Here is a 19,567-nt window from a genome sequence, read left to right on the forward strand (position 1 = left end):
AGGGTAGCTCCACCACCTCCACCAACCATTTCTTTCTACTCCGCCTCTTCCTCCTCGTAGTCCCGCCGACCCAAACTCAACAAAAGCGTTAAGTCAGCACGCGGTAAAACGCTTCAAACTCCACCACCAACATCGGGCCATCAGCGAAGGGTTGAAAAAAGAAGTAAAGAGCACAACAACAAATAACAGCAAAAAAACGGGAAAAGAAAAGAAATAGTCGAGTCTTGGTGTTTGGCGCGCCAGAGTAGGACAGATAACGCTCGAAAATGCTACGAGATGAAGAGATTCGAGCGTACATCAAAGTCTTTTACAGGGGACTAGGATGAAGAGAGGAGGAGGGGGATGGGGAGGCTGGTGGAAGAGCGTTTGAATTCTTCCCGCAGCAGCTAATGATGTTTTCCCGACTACTGCCCTCCTTCAATGGAATGGAATATTTCATCTTTTTTTTCGATCGCTCTCTCTCTCTCTCTCTCTCTCTCTCTCACACATACACACACTCGTCTATGCTCCACGATGGGCACATAATCGCACCGATCGACCATTCTGTCTGTCGATGGATCCATCTGGGTTCTTCCGGGAGTGGCGATCTGGCCCGTACGCATAGCATGGCCCTTTCCTTTGCTTTGATTTAATTACCTCTTATTTGTTGTGAGTGCGTACATATGCGGATGAAATTGTTCCAAAGTTTTCCACACTAAACACAGTAACTGTACCGAAAAAATAGGAAAGTTTGAAGGAACGACTTGTCTGAAAACAAATAGGAAATTTAAAAATTCCGCATGCAGTACTTTGTTTGAATGAATTTTCTGCCCTCAACCGGCTGTTTTGCTTTGTTTGACCTGAATTGATTTTTTGGCAAGCATTTGGCTCACTCGTCCGGCTAATGTTGCGGCGCTGATTGCAAACAAATATTGCTCTACATTTGGCAGTGCGCACGTAGCAGTGTTGAAGCACTTGAAAACCTACTTACGTGGCGGGCTGCAAACAAAACAAAAAAAGCAAGGGAACAAAATAAGCGCTCATTCATGTGGCACACGATCACAAGGCAACGCCGACACACGATCGCGATTTTCCGATATTCGATCGACTGCAATCATTGCTCGAATCGAATCGCCACACATGCGCCAACAGCCGACCAAGGGAAAGAGAGGAGAGGCATGGATACTCCACTCCACCTCCACCCCACACCACCTCACCCTTGAACTACGGCATCCTCTGAAGGAAAGTGAATGGAGCCCTAATGAACGATATCCAGCAAAAACAGACCCAGCAGAGCAGGCAAACCACTCGTTCGCTTTTAAACGAAATGTTAAATGTTTTAATTCTCGATTTTCGATTTCAATATCGGCCGAGTGCCGTTTTGCACCGAGACTTTGCCAGCAGGTTACGGCTCGCGCCCCGCTGGACAAAGCTGTTTGGCCGATTGAGAGGTTCGAACAGGGAGGGGGGGGGGGGGGGAAATGGGAGAGCTGATGGAGATTCAAATTTCGAAAGCAGCAGCAGCCGTTTTGTTCATTAAAATTAATTTCAACCATTTTCGAACGGCCGCTTGAGTGTGTGTCCGAGCTGCGAACGAATACAGTGAGATAGACTGAGGTCGCTAGGGCTAAGTATTCCTTCGTGTGCTTTTGGTGCAATTTGCCCGTCCATCAAACGCCCGTTTAGCAATCGCTTCGTGCTCTCTCGCTCGCTCTCGATCTCGCTGTGACCTCATCCGGGGTTCCAGCAATGCTCCTAAGCGCTACGAGCTGGGAGTAGCCAAGGCGAAGGAGATAAAAAAACAGGAATGTAATTGTTGCCGATGGCCTTCCCCCTTTTTTCTCCCCCAGGGAGGGTGGAGTGGGTCGGGGTGGTGAGAGGGTTGGGGTGGGAAATAAAAATATCTCTAATGTGTATCATTCGGCGATGGGCATTCGCAAATGAATGACGATCGATCATCGGGCAATAAGGGTCTCGGTCGGTCGGTCGGTTGCGTGTGGCGCGGGAGGAAACATGTCCGAGAAAGTGTTAAAATGATACTTTTCACCAGTAAACGAACGCGTGTGTTGGTTTGTGTTGTTGAACAATACACACGAACTCGCTCTCTTTCTCTCTCGCTCTATATGGGTGTGCTGGAACAGCGGGAGAGACTGACCGCGCGCGCGAAAAACCTGGCGACGGTAATGATGGCCTTTGTGGCCTGGCGCTAATGGAACATGATGGAAGTGAAATTCTTCCACCCCATCGGCATCTAATGACACCGTTACGATCGGGCGCTACTATTCCGAGAGGATCGGCAGGAACGTTCGCCAGGAGTAGCACCGACCAACCGACCGACCGGCTACTGCACCATTGTTAACCTCCGCCAAACAAATCCCATGCACACGTAACGGTCACGATCGACTGCGGTCAGTAGAACGTGCAAGGACCGCCCTTCAACGAGCGACTGCAATTCAGATCGCTGCCCGAAACCAATCCCTTTGGTCCAAAACCCCACCGGCTGACGGACAGAATCGGTAAAACGGTTTTATTGAAATTAAATAGCTTCTTTTGTGATACGGTGAGACCCTTCAAAGAACGCACGTAAATCGACTTCTTGCTGTCGTTCGTCTCGAGCCCGATTCGGCTCGCGCTTCCATTGTTGTGTCGAGCGGGGCTGAGCCGCGAGTCATCCAGCCCCCTTTGCTTGTCTCTCGCCCGTCTCGATGGTCGAGATTCAGTTTTCGAATATGGAAGCCTCATTCACGAACCCTATCATTGCAACTAGATAGTCGACAGTGGTCTGCTAGACCCAAGTCGGAGGTTTTTAAAAAAAAATCCGTCCGAATTAAACTATTCCTGATTGTAGTCCTTACGACGAAAGGCGTACGTAGTGTGTTTTTGCTCCAGATCCAGCGCACTATCCTCAGTGTCGGCTCTGGCAGAACAAAAAAAAAACAGGGAAAATGAAGAGAATGGAGAGAAATGGGTGTTAAAACCGTCGTTCCCTTTGAATCCGGGCGTACTGGTACGAAAGAGCTCCTTTGGCTGGGTTTGTTGCTTCATACTGTGGCCGGCAATGTTCACCTCATAGTGCTTCTTGGGTTGTATTAGAAAGCCCGGCGGCCGGCTACATCTCGCCAACCGGTGTAGGTAATTACGAAATAAAATAAGTATAAATTATATGTTTTTAATATAGAGTTGATTAGTCAGCAGATTTTCAATCAAAATTACTTTTCCACCGATCGCCCTCACCTGCCCCATCATCGTTCCTTTTCCAATAATGAAACGTTAGGCGGTACGAGACGAAGCGTCCTCCCTGTCTTCGGCACACCTCCGCCCCGTTTCCCTCGTGCCTCGTAACCCTCGGCGGTGTGTGGGTACTGGCGGCTTGCGAGCGAGTGAGTTGCTTTATTCATCATTTCCTTCCGCGCCTTGCGCTGGCTTTTTCGATGGTTTTGTTGTAAATCGAAACGGTTCTTAGCATAGTGCGGGATTTTTCATGCCATTTTCAATAGAAAGAAGCGTATAGCAAGAAACTATTCTCTGAAACCGTTTCATGTTATGCAAAAATCCACACCGAACATTTGTTGTTTTTGTGCTACATTCTAGGCAAATACTAGTTCGATCGGTCTGAGCATTTTTTGTGCCGTGCGTTCTGATATTATTTTGTCTCACGGTACATCGATTGTCGTTTTCCTCAAGAATTTAATCATCTTTTTGTTGGATCTTTCGCTTCACTCGTTTTTTTGCACCAAATCACTTCAATCTACACGATGCATGAAGCGATCGCTTTATTCCGATTCCGACAAACATGCTGTTATCATGCTGCTCGTACCGGTCCGGACGATCGTGCTTTTATTGCGCAGGAAAATTTGCCCAATTTTCGCCGTCCTGAGGACCCACCCAGATGATGCGAGACGGATCACCATCATTGGAGCGAGGGAAAATGTTTTTGTTGCGATAATCGAAACTGCCGATGCCGGTGCAAGCAATTTTCTCGCATGAGTCTCTCAAATAATCGAAAGAACACTCACACACTCACATTTGGCCTGTCCACATTCTTCTTAGATTTATTATCCTCCCATCGAGCTTCGATCGCCCATTGTGGCACGATTGGCACCTGCACCCGGCCACAAGGGCGACGATTGAAACGAACGACTTCAATGCTGGCGATGGTGGCGACGAACCTCCAAAAGATGCAACCGCATTTGCAACAATTTTCTTTCTTATTACCAATCTCCCATGGGAAATGCTGCTGTTTGGCTGTAATTGGCAACCGTGACTATTCCATTGTGTGTGCACTAATGTGCGCAGAAAAGGAACTTTGGATATTATCCGAAAACCCCCGAAACAAGTGGACAAGCTTATCACACGGATGGACGGCTGGATCGGGGTTCGCAGTTTAATGGCAGCCACCACTTTCCTTGGGGGAGATTGTTCCCCCCCTTTGGACAAATTGCATTCGTATGCTTGCAATCCCAGCACCCACCAGATGGATAGGACTTCAATGGATGGGTCGGGATGCTTTTTTTGTGTGTCCTTTGCTTTTATTGTCCCCCATTCACTTCGGTTTGGTCAACTCTTTCTTCGGCTTTCTGCTCATCATCATCAGTGCAATTTTCCGGCACCATTCTCCTGGTGAGGGATTTTTTCCCTCTTTTTTATGCTGCACAAACTACATATTTGCTCATCCTTTCGATGCAGCGTTTTTTTTTTTTTTTTGTGCTGCAAGCTTCATTTCGTTCCCATTTTCTCGTCGGCCGATGAAAATCTTTAATTTACCTCAACCGACAGAGTAGCTGCAGTCCTGGCCGCAGATGGGATTTATTTTATATTGGTTGAATGCAGACCATTTCGTAAGGGCACCAAGCAGTGATAAATTGGCCAAATGCTTCAGAAGTGAGAAAAACCATTCAGCTGGAAGATGATCGCGATTGCACAAATAAGGGGTATAGTAATTTATTTATTTTTTCACCAAAATGCACCTTTCAAGTAAAGGAGCAACGGACATTTGATCCGAATATTCTTGCCAGCTTACCGGGTGAGGGTTGGTTGTCCTTTCCAAAAAAAAGACGATTACTTCTGTAGAAAGTACCAGGAAAGGATTGGAAAATATCATGTTCAAGAAACAATTTTCTCTCCAAAAGGGTCATCAAACGAGGACAAGGTGTGAAATTCCTGTTCCCATTGTCACAAGATGCTGGATAACAAAGTTTTATTGTGTGACGATTCACGCCTAGGCTTTAATTAACCAACGACAGTGTGGATGGGAAAACTCTACACCAAATGGCGATTATACTGATGAATTACATGACTTTGTGTTAGAGATTGGGAGTATTCCTTTACATGCCGAATATAACGCTACACGGTAGAATCGACTGGTCAGAACGTGCATTGGCATTGCGTCACCGATCCACTTCATCCGACCGGGTTTCTCTGCCAGGGTCACCTTTAGCATCAACATCAAGCGCGAAACAAAAACAAACCCGCGGACATATCGTGCGGTCGCTTCCTGCAGCACTTGAACAAGCGATCTCGAGATGATCGCGGCTCAGTGTTGGAGGCCCCTGGACCCAGCGCAAGTGAGCGATCGTAAGGTTTCTGTCGACTGTCGTTTACGCTTCTTGAGGTGTCCGTGATGGGTTTTGTTGCTCTTCCGTTTTGGTCGACGCTTGAATGTGTGCCGTTTTTGTGTGTGTGCATTGTTTTCGGTAATCATTTCATCCCTGTCTGAGCTCAGCGAAAGCCACCGCCAGAATGAACTATCATCATAATCGGCCAAAGGAGGACCGGGACGATCGCGCGTGCGGTAAGTCGTGGGGCATGGAAATAACTGTCAATTTAGCAATTAACGAAGCGCACCGACAAAATATAAACACTCGCATCGAGCAGTGGCTGTACAGCTACAGAGTCCATGCCAACAATCCTGAGGCGCAGCGTCCCGGGAGCGCGAGGAAGTCCGTACGTCATCCTCTTCAGCGCAGATAAAGCATGATGCGAAGAAGATAAACAGAGATGCGGGTGGTGCCAGGGAGCCAGGGATGAGTGATGACGGTTTGTCACACCGACGAACGATAATGACCGCTAGAGGGCAAAATATCAATCTCAAAATAATAAACATCGCGGCTACGGCAAACGGCAACGAAATTACCGGTGCCATCCGTAATCAAGCTTGTGGCTTCGGGGTGTCGAGCCGAGCAGCGAACGGTGTATGAAGACGCGGCATGAGATGCGCAACACCAGGACCGCACAGGGCACGAAATGTAGCTTCGAAATCTCATCAACCCTTTCGAACCGGACGGCAACGATATAGTGGACGAAGAAGCGACAGTAGCGCGGTGCCCAGTCCATCAATTCGTCGACGACAAATAACGGTGGCAAATGGGTCACGGACGGCTTTCGGACGATCGGACAGTTTTGATCGAAGCAGTCTACGAAAATGCAGGAAATCTCACGTTGATTACCTAGTTCCTGCTTTCCGTAGTTCCTGATTTCGTTCCACCACTCGTGAAGGGCGGTTGGAATGAATCTAGCACATGGGAGGAAATAAATTGGAAAGCTCGTCGCATCGGCACAGACTCTATTAGGCGGGGGACCTTTTCCTATTAAAAACGAAATATTTACTCAAAATGACATGGCTGTGATGCTCCTAAGCTATAGCAACACATAGCATGGGATGCTAAAACTGTGAATGAAAACATCCTGAAACAAGATCGCAACTAAGCTCTGTGAGCCCGCTGCTAGCCAAGAAACCACCGCACATACCAACATATACCGACAGCACACGCACACGCAGACGTGTGGCGGAAACTGGAAAATAACTGACCAGCACGGCTGGCTGGTACGAGCTGGAATCACATTAGTATGCGCCAGTCTCTCGACCAGGTCTCCGAGCCCGGTCTGCCAAAGAGCCTGGCGAAGAGAAATGAGCTCCGGTCATCCATTTCGATTATAATTATGATCGTTATTAGTCATCCGCCTTGCCGTACGGCCGGCCGTGCAGCAGAAGCAGCAACACACAAAGCGGCTTCGCACGGCTTCAAGCGAGTCTGCTTCGAGTGGAGCGTCCCAATCCACTCTGCCTTTCGATCGTGCGTCGTCCGCTTGCGTTTGCTTTAAAGGCGGGGCCCAAATCGGGAGCCAGCAGCCGACGGCTCTTTCCGTGCTTGGGGCAGCCATTTTAGCCGCCATCGCCCATTGTGGTGGCCGGTTGTGTCGCGCTGTCGCGAGGGTCCGCGCACAGATAAGACGAAAATACGGCAAGTTGAAAAATGCTTTCCTCGCACCCTTGCGCACCAACGCGTGTGCGGCTTCTGATGCCGGTGCGTTTTACGATCGCGCGAATCGTCAGATCTGACTGAGGGTGGTGGCTGATGGGATGGTGGCGGAGAGGTGGAGAGGTGGAGTAGGAGGATCCGGAGCGGGAGAAGCTGCGAAAGAGTAAAGTCACACAGCCATCAACAGGCGTACGGACCCAGGTCGGTCGATACCGTTCGAAAAACTCCCCTTAAGCCGCTAACCGTCGCGGGATCTCGAACAAACAGAAACCATAAACACCCCTTAAAATATGAATAAATTTAAATTATACTCCTGCTTAGCATTCCATTCCTCCTAACACGAGCAGCGGGCGCGTACTCGAGTCCCATCGGTCTTCTCTCTCTCTCTCTCACTCTCTCTCTCTCTCTCTGTCCCTGTTCCAGCGAGTTTTTTAACCTATTCCCGGGGGTTTGTTGTGGTTTTCTGCCAAACGATCGTTCTTCCACTGCCCATCGGTAGCATTTATGGCTTGACAGGCTGCAAGTCGCGCGTTCTGCACACAAGAAGATGCTGAAGTGTGCTTTTCGGGGTAGAACTCGCACGCTGCCAATCGGTCGGGAGGTCGGATACGGCCAGCGAACGCACAAGGACCAAAGAGTGAGAGAAGAGCACACAAAAAAATGCGCACACTCCCACCTCCAACGTGAGACCTCTTGAGCGTAGCAGCCACGGTGGCTAATGTGTGCTAATATTGAGAATAGGTAAGAGGATAGACGATCGTTACGATGATGATGATGATGATGATGCTCATAAGAATTGTCTCGAATGACAATGTCTCGAAGCTGGAAGAAGTGGATGTCCTCCGTATCGCTTGGGGTTTTTTGTTTTTTCAAACGCACACACACAACACGATCGCAACTGGCTGAGCGTTACATGCTGAATATAGAATTACATGCCAACCGTGTGTCTAGAGTGCGCTAGAAGTCGTTTGACAAGCATGCGCCCCGAACAAAGCTCGTACTAACTTGACACTGTGCTGGTCTCGCAAGGAACAAGGAACAAAACAACGACAACTCGAGTAAAGATCGGTTGCTTCGGCGTGAGACAAACGTCCGGAGTATGTAAATGTTATAGCTACCAGAGGGGATGGAATACTAAGTAAGATAATAATATCCCTTACGCTCAATGATACTGACGGCACAATCAAACGAAATCGGACTAAACAAGTCTGGATGTCTGTCACCCATCCACCTCGGTTCGTACGATCATGTAGAACAATCTCGCCTGGGAAAAGGAATCGGTCGAGCGTGACCGAATCACTTCCTTTACGTGTAAGCACAGAACTCATGTTTCGACGCTTCAACACATATTCCAAACATGCATACTAACTCTTTTCTTTGACCATCCTACCAAATAGTTGTATGTTCTACTGGTTGGGAGTCTTAAAATAAGCTACTTTAAAGGATCAACGACTCCTGCGACGCTTGAGTTCACAGCAGTCTGTAAAGTCCTAGACGCTGTCGAGAGTGGCTCGCCCGGGCGATTCAAGCGCGCTAATTGTACCCCCCGAGTAGCGCATTCAAGTTCGACCACGGGATCATTCTCCCAAATGATGCAAATGAAGCGAAAGTCATCTCACGATCGACGGTCTGCTACGGTCTCGAGAACGAAAACACACATTCACAGGGAGGGAAAAGCAAGACCTCGGAGTGGTGCTAGAAGGTCTCGGGTTTTTGTTTCGAAGCTGTGGAAACGATCTCACGATTAGCGGCCCCCGCAGGGGGAATAGAGTTAGTAATGTGGTGCAAAATGATTTCGAATAGCTGCCCATATCTTTCCGAGCCCGAGGAGCAGTGCGTCCGGCACGAGTTGAGAACTAGTCTCGCATTTGGCATTTCGGCCCAGAAGATGGACCCATTCTTCTTGCGGTTATTCTGCTGCTTCGTCGGGGCTTTCTTATTACTTTCCCCATTTTTATCTTCGTTTGCTCCTTCTCTATGAAGCGCTATATCACGATCGCATCGCACAAAACCCAGGCCAGTGTTTTACGGTACGGCCATGTCCGGGGCAGCTCCATCGGGTTGTTGGCTGTTTTGACCCCTTTAAAACTGGTCGTATCTTGTTGTGAAACGATCGTGATTAGACCGAGAGCAAAACCGCGCGGTTTTGCGATGTTCGCCCATTTCACTATAATGAGACGAAATTTATTCATCGCAGCAGTGGCCGCAGATTGCAACACCGATGAGAACCAGCGACAGTTGCTGGGCAGATGGGTTGCGTTCATCAAACCCGAGGATAGGAAACTCTAATAATTTACCGTGTGGCGTGTGGCGGTCGTTCGAGGGATTTCCTCGACTGCCAAGGTTGCAGAAGCACTTCGGAGCAATGAGCCTGCCTTGTGTTCAACGATTCGGTCGAACAATTTAATCGCAGTGACCTATGACTTTCATTTATGATATTCAGAGCTCCGAGATACCTCAACTTAACTGACCCTTTTCTTCTCGTTCTATTCCACAGATAGAGAGTGGCATCCGTCCCGGACAATGGACCAGCGGGGTGGTCGTAGTACAGTGTACCGTAGTGACTGCGTGCAACAGGAGCTTCGGTGATGATTTTCTTCGTGAAATATCACACCTCCCAAGACTACCGACAGGTGACAGGTGCAGGAGCTGCACCTGCAGCAGGACTCCGCAGGGACAGTAGAGCTGCGGAGGTGCGGTAACCCACCGCCTCTTGCTGAACCCAACAGTGAAACAAACCTGTACAGTGCAGTGCATACAAACACACGCACACTCACAAACACACTGACACACGCAAACAACACACATACACAACATCCATTCGGCCAAGGCATGGCGGAATGCAACAGTAGGCACGGCTACAGTAGCTGCAGTAATCGACACAGAAAGATGTCCTTGCTGTGGCTATTACTGATGATATGTGCCTTCAGTGGGGACAGTGGTGGAGGAGGAGGGCCGGGCAGCTTCATACGGCTGGCCACGGCCGAACATGTGCGAGAACTGGAAGTGTCGGAGGGTGTGCCGATTGGGCATCAGATCGGGTTCATAGGCGAGTTTGTGCACGACGACAGCGGCGACAGTGGGCCACCGTACTTGATCGTGCCGGTACCGGGCAGTGCGGTCGACACGGACCTGGCCATCGACCACACGACGGGTGAGATCCGGACGAAGGTAGCGCTGGATCGGGAAAACCGGTCGTCCTACTCGCTCGTGGCGATTCCGCTGAGTGGCGAGAATGTTCGCGTGGTGGTGCGAGTTCTGGACGAGAATGATAACGCACCCACCTTCCCAACGCCGATCATGAGCATCGAGTTCCCGGAGAACACTCCCAGAGATGTGAAGCGCACGCTCAACCCAGCGCGGGACGCTGACCTCGGGCGCTACAATACGCAGCGTTACAGCATCGTGTCAGGAAACGTAAACAACGCGTTCCGATTATCTTCCCACCGGGAACGGGACGGAGTGCTCTATCTCGACCTGCAGATCAACGGCTTCCTGGACCGGGAAACGACGCCGGCCTACAGTCTGGTGGTGGAAGCCCTGGACGGTGGCAGTCCACCGCTGCGCGGTCAGATGACGGTCAACATCACCATCCAGGACGTGAACGACAATCAACCGATTTTCAACCAGAGTCGGTACTTCGCCACCGTGCCAGAGAACGCCACGCTCGGCACGACGGTGCTGCAGGTGTACGCCACCGATCAGGACGCGGGCGAGAACGGTCAGGTCGAGTACGCCATCAACAGGCGGCAGAGCGATAAGGAGCAAATGTTTCGCATCGATCCCGGCACCGGACTGATCTCCGTCAACAAACCGCTCGACTTTGAGACGCGCGAGCTGCACGAGCTGGTCGTGGTGGCCAAGGATCGGGGCATGCAACCCCTCGAGACGACGGCATTCGTATCGATACGGGTGACGGACGTGAACGACAATCAACCCATCATCAACGTCATCTTTCTGAGCGATGACGCCACGCCGAAGATATCGGAGTCGGCGCAACCCGGCGAGTTTGTTGCCCGCATCTCCGTCAACGATCCGGACTCGCGCACCGAGTACTCCAACGTCAATGTGACGCTGTCCGGTGGGGAGGGACACTTTGGGCTGACGACGCGCGACAACATCATCTATCTCGTGATTGTTTCGCTGCCGCTGGACCGTGAGATCAAGCCCAACTACACGCTGAGCGTCATCGCGACGGACACCGGCAATCCGCCGCTGCATGCTGCCAAGGACATCTTCCTGACCGTCACCGACATCAACGACAATGCGCCCGAGTTCGAGAAGGACGTGTATCATGCCAACGTGATGGAGGTGGCCGACCCGGGCACTTCCGTCATCCAGGTAACGGCTGTCGATCGGGACGAGGGCAACAATTCGGCCATTGTCTACTCGCTGCTGGACACCCCCGACACGCACTCGCACTGGTTTCAGATCGACAGCCACTCCGGCCTGATCACGACAAGGGCGCACATTGACTGCGAAACCGACCCGGTTCCGCAGCTGATTGTGATGGCTCAGGACAACGGCCGGCCGCCACTCTCCTCCACCGGTACCGTGCTCGTCACGATACACGACGTCAACGACAACGAGCCAATCTTCGACCAGAGCTTCTACAACGTGTCCGTTGCCGAAAACGAATCCAAAGGACGCTGTATTCTCAAGGTAGGTGTTACTGTAGGATGCTGAGAGCAGTTGTTGCAGGCGCTGTCTGTCGGCACAAGTGGTGAGCCACCATGTGTGAGCCACCGGTCGAACATTCGAACCACGTGCATACAGGCTGTCTCGTTGTGGTCCCCCGTTTGAGTCCACACCTACATGCGTACAGACAAAAACACATCACAGACACGACGATAATGACTGGCTGGCTGATGGTGCCCGATGGCAGGACCGGAGCTACTGGTTGTTGTGTCGAGCCCGGTTTGCTGCTCGTTCTCCCCAAGGCTGTGGGTTTCTGCAGATTGTTTTGCTCGTTCCACTCGTTCCGTCCAGGAACGCGATCGTCATCATGTTTCTGCCCCTCTGGACGAGATGGTCCGATGCCCTGGCTGTCCTGGTCGACTGGCTAGCTTCGGGGCAACATTTAGATCTTCTTGCTTCATGCACCATGGTTACGCCGAACCCGCCCGAGTGCGTCGATCGATTTTGATGAATTGGTTCTTATCGTGCAAATTTGATGGCTCATTGCGCACTATCGTGCGATAAAATTAACATGCGATCAGCTCAATCTTCCTCCGGAATGCTTCGGATCTTCACTGCAAGCGATTCGCTTGAGCATACAGTTTGGGAATAAAAATACTGCCTTTGCGGAGCAATTTACTCTGCGATGAAGTAATTGATTGATCCGAGGGGGCACGAGTCTCCTGACCAACCCACTGAACTTTGAAATTCCGATCTACTGGCACCGCTAGATCGCACAGTTTTTCCTGCCAAGCTATTTGAAGAACAACACTGACGTCTTGGAAAAAGAAGACGCCAAAATAGGGCCTTGTCTCTCTCTCTCTCTCTCTCTCTCTCTCTCTCTCTCTCTCTCTAGCTCTCATTCTTGCTCTCGGTCCATCTCAATTTGAAGCCTAAGCTTGCAGACGGTGTATGTTTGAGCTAGATGAGGGATAGCAACGGACAGAATGTAAATGCGTTAATGCTGCGAGCGATCGAGGAGAGAAAGCGACATCTCCACAGCGCTTTCCATGTGTTTGTGAAGGAAGTACAACACCATCCCCCTTCCGATCGGTGGGGGGATGTGCACAACCACCACGAAACCCTGAGCAGGCTCCGCTCGCGTGCACCAACACATGCTCGCGCGCGCCTGTGTAGGTGAGCGTGGTGAAAGAGGGTTTCTAGCCAGCCGAAAGATCGCACTTGGGAAGAGAGAAACTCGTTTTTTCCATCCCTCCAAAAAGCGCAGTTATGCGTTCGCGCAGTTTGCTCTCGGAACATTCCCTTCACACTTGGTTTACACGGTTCGGCACCAGGAAAAATTCTACTCTCGTGGCCACCGGCGAGATTGGCATCGTCCCTGCTTCCTCCGGTCCAGCTGACGCCCCACCCCACTACTCCCATCTGCGCCCATCATTCCATTCCACTACTGTTGCCCACCTGCCCGGCCCAGCTCTCCAGCCCCGGGATTGCTGATGTACCAATGCGCAGCTCGGATACAAACACCATCAAACGAGGAAAGGATTGACCTCAGCCACCGTGTCCCAATCCGCGAGACCTGCGGGACCTGGGTTTCTCTGTGTGTGGAGCTGTGGAGCGTTTTAATGGTCCACCGTGTGTAGCGCTTGCTCTGTCTCCCTTACGGCGGGCACGGGCTCGCGTTGGCATGTACACCATCGTGGCGAAGGACGTGGAGACTGGCGAGAAGACTGGCGAACGGTGGGACCGAGGAGGCCATCTATCCCGCGATGTGATGCGATGTGCCACCTCACATACCGGAGGATTCCGGAACCCCCGATACAGGAAAAATTGCCTTTTATAACAAAACCCCGAGCAAACGTGTAGCACGTTATTTCGTTCAGCAGCGTTTTACGCTCTGCCTCCCAATTCTTCCGATCCCGAGCTCGTTCGCTGCCGTGCCGGGGCCGTTTTTGCTCTCGTGTTTTCTCGCTTTGCTCGCTTGGGACCCTTCACTCCATTCCCGGGCACCAGCGCGAGCACCTTGCCCGCCTGCAACGAGATGCGTGTTTTTGCCTTCATTCTTCTGTGGGCTTTTGAATTGTTGTTCACATTTTTTCGTTTTGTTTCCTTGCCACCGCTTCGTTCCGTTTGCTGTCGATACACACAGTGCAGCGCAAGACGTCGGACTACGGCTGCCTTTCGGCGAAAAGGGCATCGACGAGACGACGACCACGACGGGAGGACGAAACTTTTCTGTGCCGTCGGGGTGCTGGCCATTGGCTGAGTATTCTGAGCGCTGAAGGCTACTTGATAGCTCGCGGGAGACAGTTCATCTCGATTATTGATCTTGGTAAAGGTGTGACAATGCGTAATAGAAAATGGTTTTATTTCAAAAGCCCTTCGTATCCATTCCATTACACACCAAGGATCTCAGCTAACGATATTGAGCCTCTCAGGATAAATGTGCTTGTTCAAATTAACAGCAAACGGATAAACTGACAACAACAGTCACAACGAGAGCACACGTGACATGGGAAAACACCCAGCCACAGTTAATCTGCCGACCGAGCGAAGCATCTTTCGGGTGGAAGGAAGCAAAGGTGGGCGAAGGAAGGATAAGATGAGAAATTTTTGCTCCTGCACATACCATCACGCGGCCGCATACGTTCGCTACTCAGTCACACCTTCCGACCACCGACCCGAGCCCGAGGCTCAACCGATTCATTTTTTTCCGTTGCTTTCCTCTACTTGTGACCACGCCAAATGTCACCAAAAACCCTTTCCGGAGCCTCGAGAACGATCGAGCGTCCAGTGGAAGGAAGCGAGCCCGGTAGAGGTGAAGCCCGGGATCAAGGAGTCCGTTTCGCGAAGATCGGTGGACCGATTTATTTAGTCCTGTGTGTTCTCATTCGGTGCACAGTTTTTCCGTTTGTTTTGTTCTTGTGCATCTTTTTGTCCGTGGACTTGCTTTTCTGATTCTGATTTCTCGTTTATTTCGTCGTTTCATCCGGCGAGCCTCGGCCCGCTTACGATTGATGCTACTGCGTCCTATCCGAAGAGGCACGGACGCGAGAAGGCGCGGAGCTGCGCGATCTTTCGTTTGTTTTCGACAAAACCTCAAAAAAGGCTGTCCCATAGGATTCGGACACCGTGGCGTGGCGTGGTGTGGCGTGGCTTGGTAGTGCGCGGTAGCACGGAACAGAAAACGCAAGAACAAATGGAACTCACGGGCCCTCCCAAAACAAAACAAAAAAATACATATATATATATATGGAAAATACATACACTTGAGAGCCCCCGATGATTGGCAGTAAAACTGTTCGGGCTAATGATGCTTGACTTTTCCTTTTCGTCAACCGGCAAACTGTGTCGCACGGCGACGAAAGATTTCCAGCAGAGGCGGACGAGACCTCGGGAGGTTGCGAAACGTGTGCAGGACACATACGCGTATATGTATACATTTCCGGGCGACTGCTGGCATGCTGCTGGCGGGAGACAGGAATATGGTGACATTTGGAAGACATGGAGCGGGCCCCCTGCCGCCGACCAACGGCATCGTCCAACGTTTTTCGCTTTTGTTTGCTTCACTCCGGCACTCGGTGGCCGGTTGCGATTATCATACCTTATTCGTTGCCTCGATTTGAAAGGTGAAAATTGGCCACCAATCACCAGCCAAAACACACACACACGCGCGCTCGTTCGCTCGCGCTCGCGTTGATCCGCTGACCACGTCCCGATGCAGGCGTGAAAACGGAACGCAGGAGGACCTCACAGCAATTTAGTTGCCCTGTTAGTGTATGAAGAAGCGCATCTGACGCTTTTTTGATGGTCAGGATTCTGCAGGACGAACAGAGATAGAGAGAGAGAGAGAGAAAGAGAACCCAATAGGTGAGAGGTTCATTCGCTTCTAATGACAATGCACTATGCAATAGATAGTGTTGAAGGAAGAAGGAGAAGGAAGCAAAAGAAGCAGGCATGTGACACCTACGCAGCGTACAATTCTATTTGCTGGCCTTGTTAACGAGCCTCTCGCCGGTGGAAAATTCTTCCCCACGGCATTCTACTTTGTAGCCCACGTGGTGCTCGGCACTTCTAGCGGTTTGTCGCTTGCGCCGAGACGAACGAAAGACATCATTCGTTCGAGGTTACGATATGGGCGAATGTGTAGACGCCCCCGGTTCAACGGATTCAGGCCATCGATCACCATCGTCCGTTTTCGTGTCGTGTTTGGAGGTTCGTGTTCCGTGGCCTCCGCCGTATGCTGGATCCCCAGTTCCAGCAACTTCACGCTAAACGCTGTACCTTGTTGCGTTTGTACCGCGTTCTCGCCCATGGCGGCACATTGTGCGATGTACTTTGCTGTCCTCCGTCTTCTCTCGCCGCTTCTTCCCTGTGGAGGGTTGTCCCTACTTGCTTGCTGGTGCTCCCCGATGCATCCTTGTAGTGCGGCGCTGTACACCCAGAACGAATGGGTTTATTTGGCACGAGCCGCAGCTAAGTCAGACCATGATCCTCTGGAAGAAGGTGGAATGTACCTGATGACTAGCAGCCTCGCCTCGGCACCACAGATCAATTCCAAAAGTTGTGTCACAGAAATGGGCTGATCTCGCTAGCTTGAAGCCTCTAACACGGCTTCGAACCAAAGCAGGCAACCAGTTTACACGTCATTCAGGTCTAGCTGGCTCTCTTATATTCGCCACGATTAACCTGCTCGTGAAGTGGTTTAAACAACGTGCGTGTAGTTTTTGGAAACTATACATATAATCTTGGCAGAGTAAATTTACAGATTATGATTCAATTATACCTCCAGCACGGTGACCAGTGCTCGTATCTTTGATCGTGAGCGCGCACAACGCAACAAAACCAGAAACAAGTTCACCCTCACCGGCCGCTGAACATCGCCCATAGCACCCAATATGGCAAGACGGGCGATGAGCGTAGAGCAGGACGAATTATGAAGTGATCTCGAATACCTGCACATGCAGGTGAGACGCTCCGGAGCGATAGCATTTCATTTATTATTCCACGCACCGTGGTCCATGTTGCCGTACTCCCGATTTGCGTCTGAATGACAGCTCTCGATGACATATTTTGGTATCGGTACATTTCAACGACATTGTTGTCGTTCCCATGGGCTAACAGCGTCTCGGGCCGAGCGTTCTTAAGGCCGATCCGATTTTGATCTTCGCTCTCTCACCCCGTCGCCCTCGGTCCGGCCCTTGCTCGGCAGGGGGCATCGAGCAAAAGGAGTAAGCGCGAACGAAAAAAGGAAAAGAAACAAGCTTGCACACACCGCCGAGTTGGTCGGCGTCCGGGAGAGGGTCGATGGGGCGACGACTATGATGCTGACGACAACCTAAGATGACGACGACGGCGACTGGGCTGGGTGGGATTTTAATTGAGCGTAACCCCCAAGTCCTGCCCTGATCGCTCCTCGCTGCACCGAGCCACGAAGCGTTGGGCGAAGCGTTGTTCGACTGATCCCATTGGGTGCCGAGTTCTTGTTCGCCCAGTTTGTCGATCGCTCCGACCGTTTCAATGCGCAGACCTGATTACAATCGAGTGATAGGCGACCGAGACACCGTATCCATGCACATCCAGAGTTCGTCCATGGTACGGGTGTGGAAGGATAGGAAACTGCCTTTTGAAGTCTTTGATAGTGAGGCACAAAAAACGGAGATGTAGATTCAGTGCAGATCTCAGAATAGCACCAAGAGAAAACCTTCAATGACTCAGACGACCCGGCATCACCCAGCACGGTACACTTCGGGTCGAATCAAAGCTACAAATGTGGCCTTTTAAGTGACACAACAGCCCCGGGCCCGCGAATCCTACTGGCGGTGATCGATGAAGGCGACAACGATGTCAATCTGTTGTGCAGGACGCTGTTGATAAAATAGTTGACATGCCGACGATCGCTCGTACACGGGGAGCGATGGCGTAAGGTGAAAAGCGAAAAGAGCGATCCTCCGACATTGGCCCAAGTCCGGTTTTGAGGATGACATTGAAACTGTCAGCGGGATGCGTTGCAGACCACATCGCACACACGCACCCACAGAGTCCTAGAATCGATCGATCGGTGCATCGAACGGCCGTCGCAAAGCACGAGCTCTAAGGCACGGCCAACAAACGCCGGCCATAAGTCGATATATCCGAGAGATAAATTTATAATCATTTATCCATCATCTTCGGGATTTGAAGCCTGTTGACGGTCGATCGATCGATCGATCGATCGATCGGTCCGTCGGTCAGTCTGCCGGGGCCAACAATTTGTGGTCACCCAACACGAAACCCTGCCGTGGCGTGTATGGAAGACCTTCGGAAGACGTGCGTCTCGCTGTTAATCACTCGCAGCCGACCTCTGCAATGGCTTTCGGGTACGATAGCCGGTGGTCAAACAAGGAAATCGATACGTTGCTGTTCTGCAATCCGAGTGGAGAGATACTACGGAGATACAGTGTGGCGCAGTTCGACAAACTTTGATTGAATTGCATTAATCCCCGGGCTCGATTGTACATCTATTGAAAGCGCTTTTCAGCCACCCTTTTTTTTCAACGACATGAGTGTGAATTATTCCACCAAACTTTGTTGCGTCCATGGAAGACGTCGAGTGCAAGTCCGAGCATTGCAACTGCAAAGAAAGGCAGTGATATTTTTGAAAGTGTCTCGGGAAAAAGGACACATTGTTAGCAGCGGTCGCTCTTATTTTCGGCATCAACATACCCAGGGTTCGTCGTTTTGGAGTATTTCGTCTCTTGAGTGACTTTGACATGCAAAGAAGCAACCGAACGACACCGACACGGCGGCACTGAAAGGAGCCCAGGCTCGGCCGGCTGTGTTGTTCATTATCGTATTTTTACCATCACCATTTACCACAAAGTTTGCAATTTCCCAGGGAAAATTTGCCTTCGAAAAAGTGGAGGGGGGAGATAAAAAAATCCTTTTCAAGGAAAAAAAACAACCAACCAGCCTGCCAAAAGACCCTTCGTTAGCTGGTGATCGAGTTTCCTGGAAACACAAGGGGTTGGATCACCAACGAGGATCGTTTGAGGCAGGGCTGCTACGCTTCGTCCGTGAGCCCAGGAGTCCAATTAAACGTAAATTGCAATTCGAAAATGAATTCACGAAACTGCACGCGCGCACACGACGAGGCCAGCCCGAGCCAGCGCAGAAGAATGGGATTTGTCGGGATGGACAAAAGAACAGCCACCGGATTCTGTGTGTATGTGTGTGTGTGCGTTTTTTACCAACCTCAGCTCCACTGTTTTTCGGCCGCCTCGAAACGGAGAACCCTGAAGAGATTAGACGTGGTAGATAATGGGCTCCAGGGCAGACTCCAGGGCCCGGGGTTTTCGCCAGCGCAAACCGATCAAATCACACGCTCGTCAAGCTGGCGGACAATGCAAACCCCGAAAACGCTTACGGGGCGGTACGATTCAAGAACTCCATTCAAAAACCCTTTGCACAGCGAGTCTCCCGTTTCCGTGCCCGTCCTCCCGAAAGGACCTTCGGGAAAACGGCAGCAGAGCGGAGGAGATATGACGACGTACGTCGGGTCCTCAACCCGGTGCACTGTCCGCCGCGGTGACGGTGACGATAATTTATTTACTTTTGGTTAGCGAAACCTATCACGAGCAGCAAAAATTTGAATACATCCATGGGAAGATCGTGGAACGGGCGCAAGGTTTCATTCGCCGCAGCGCATCGCCGAA

General features: G+C 51.0%; 1 protein-coding gene across 2 annotated transcripts in view; it reads left to right on the top strand.

Annotated features, from left to right (window-relative positions):
* The window catches only part of LOC118514091 (protein dachsous), a 79,798-nt gene that overhangs the window by 12,697 nt on the left and 47,534 nt on the right, over positions 1 to 19,567 (top strand). For both annotated transcript variants that reach the window (XM_036060622.1, XM_036060623.1), the window contains exon 3: positions 9,736 to 11,900. In XM_036060622.1, coding sequence (XP_035916515.1) covers positions 10,071 to 11,900 — 1,830 coding nt within the window. In that variant the 5' untranslated portion in view covers positions 9,736 to 10,070. The remainder of the gene's footprint in view (positions 1 to 9,735; positions 11,901 to 19,567) is intronic.

This window comes from Anopheles stephensi, chromosome 3 (assembly GCF_013141755.1).
Source record: "Anopheles stephensi strain Indian chromosome 3, UCI_ANSTEP_V1.0, whole genome shotgun sequence".
Lineage (NCBI taxonomy): Eukaryota > Metazoa > Arthropoda > Insecta > Diptera > Culicidae > Anopheles > Anopheles stephensi.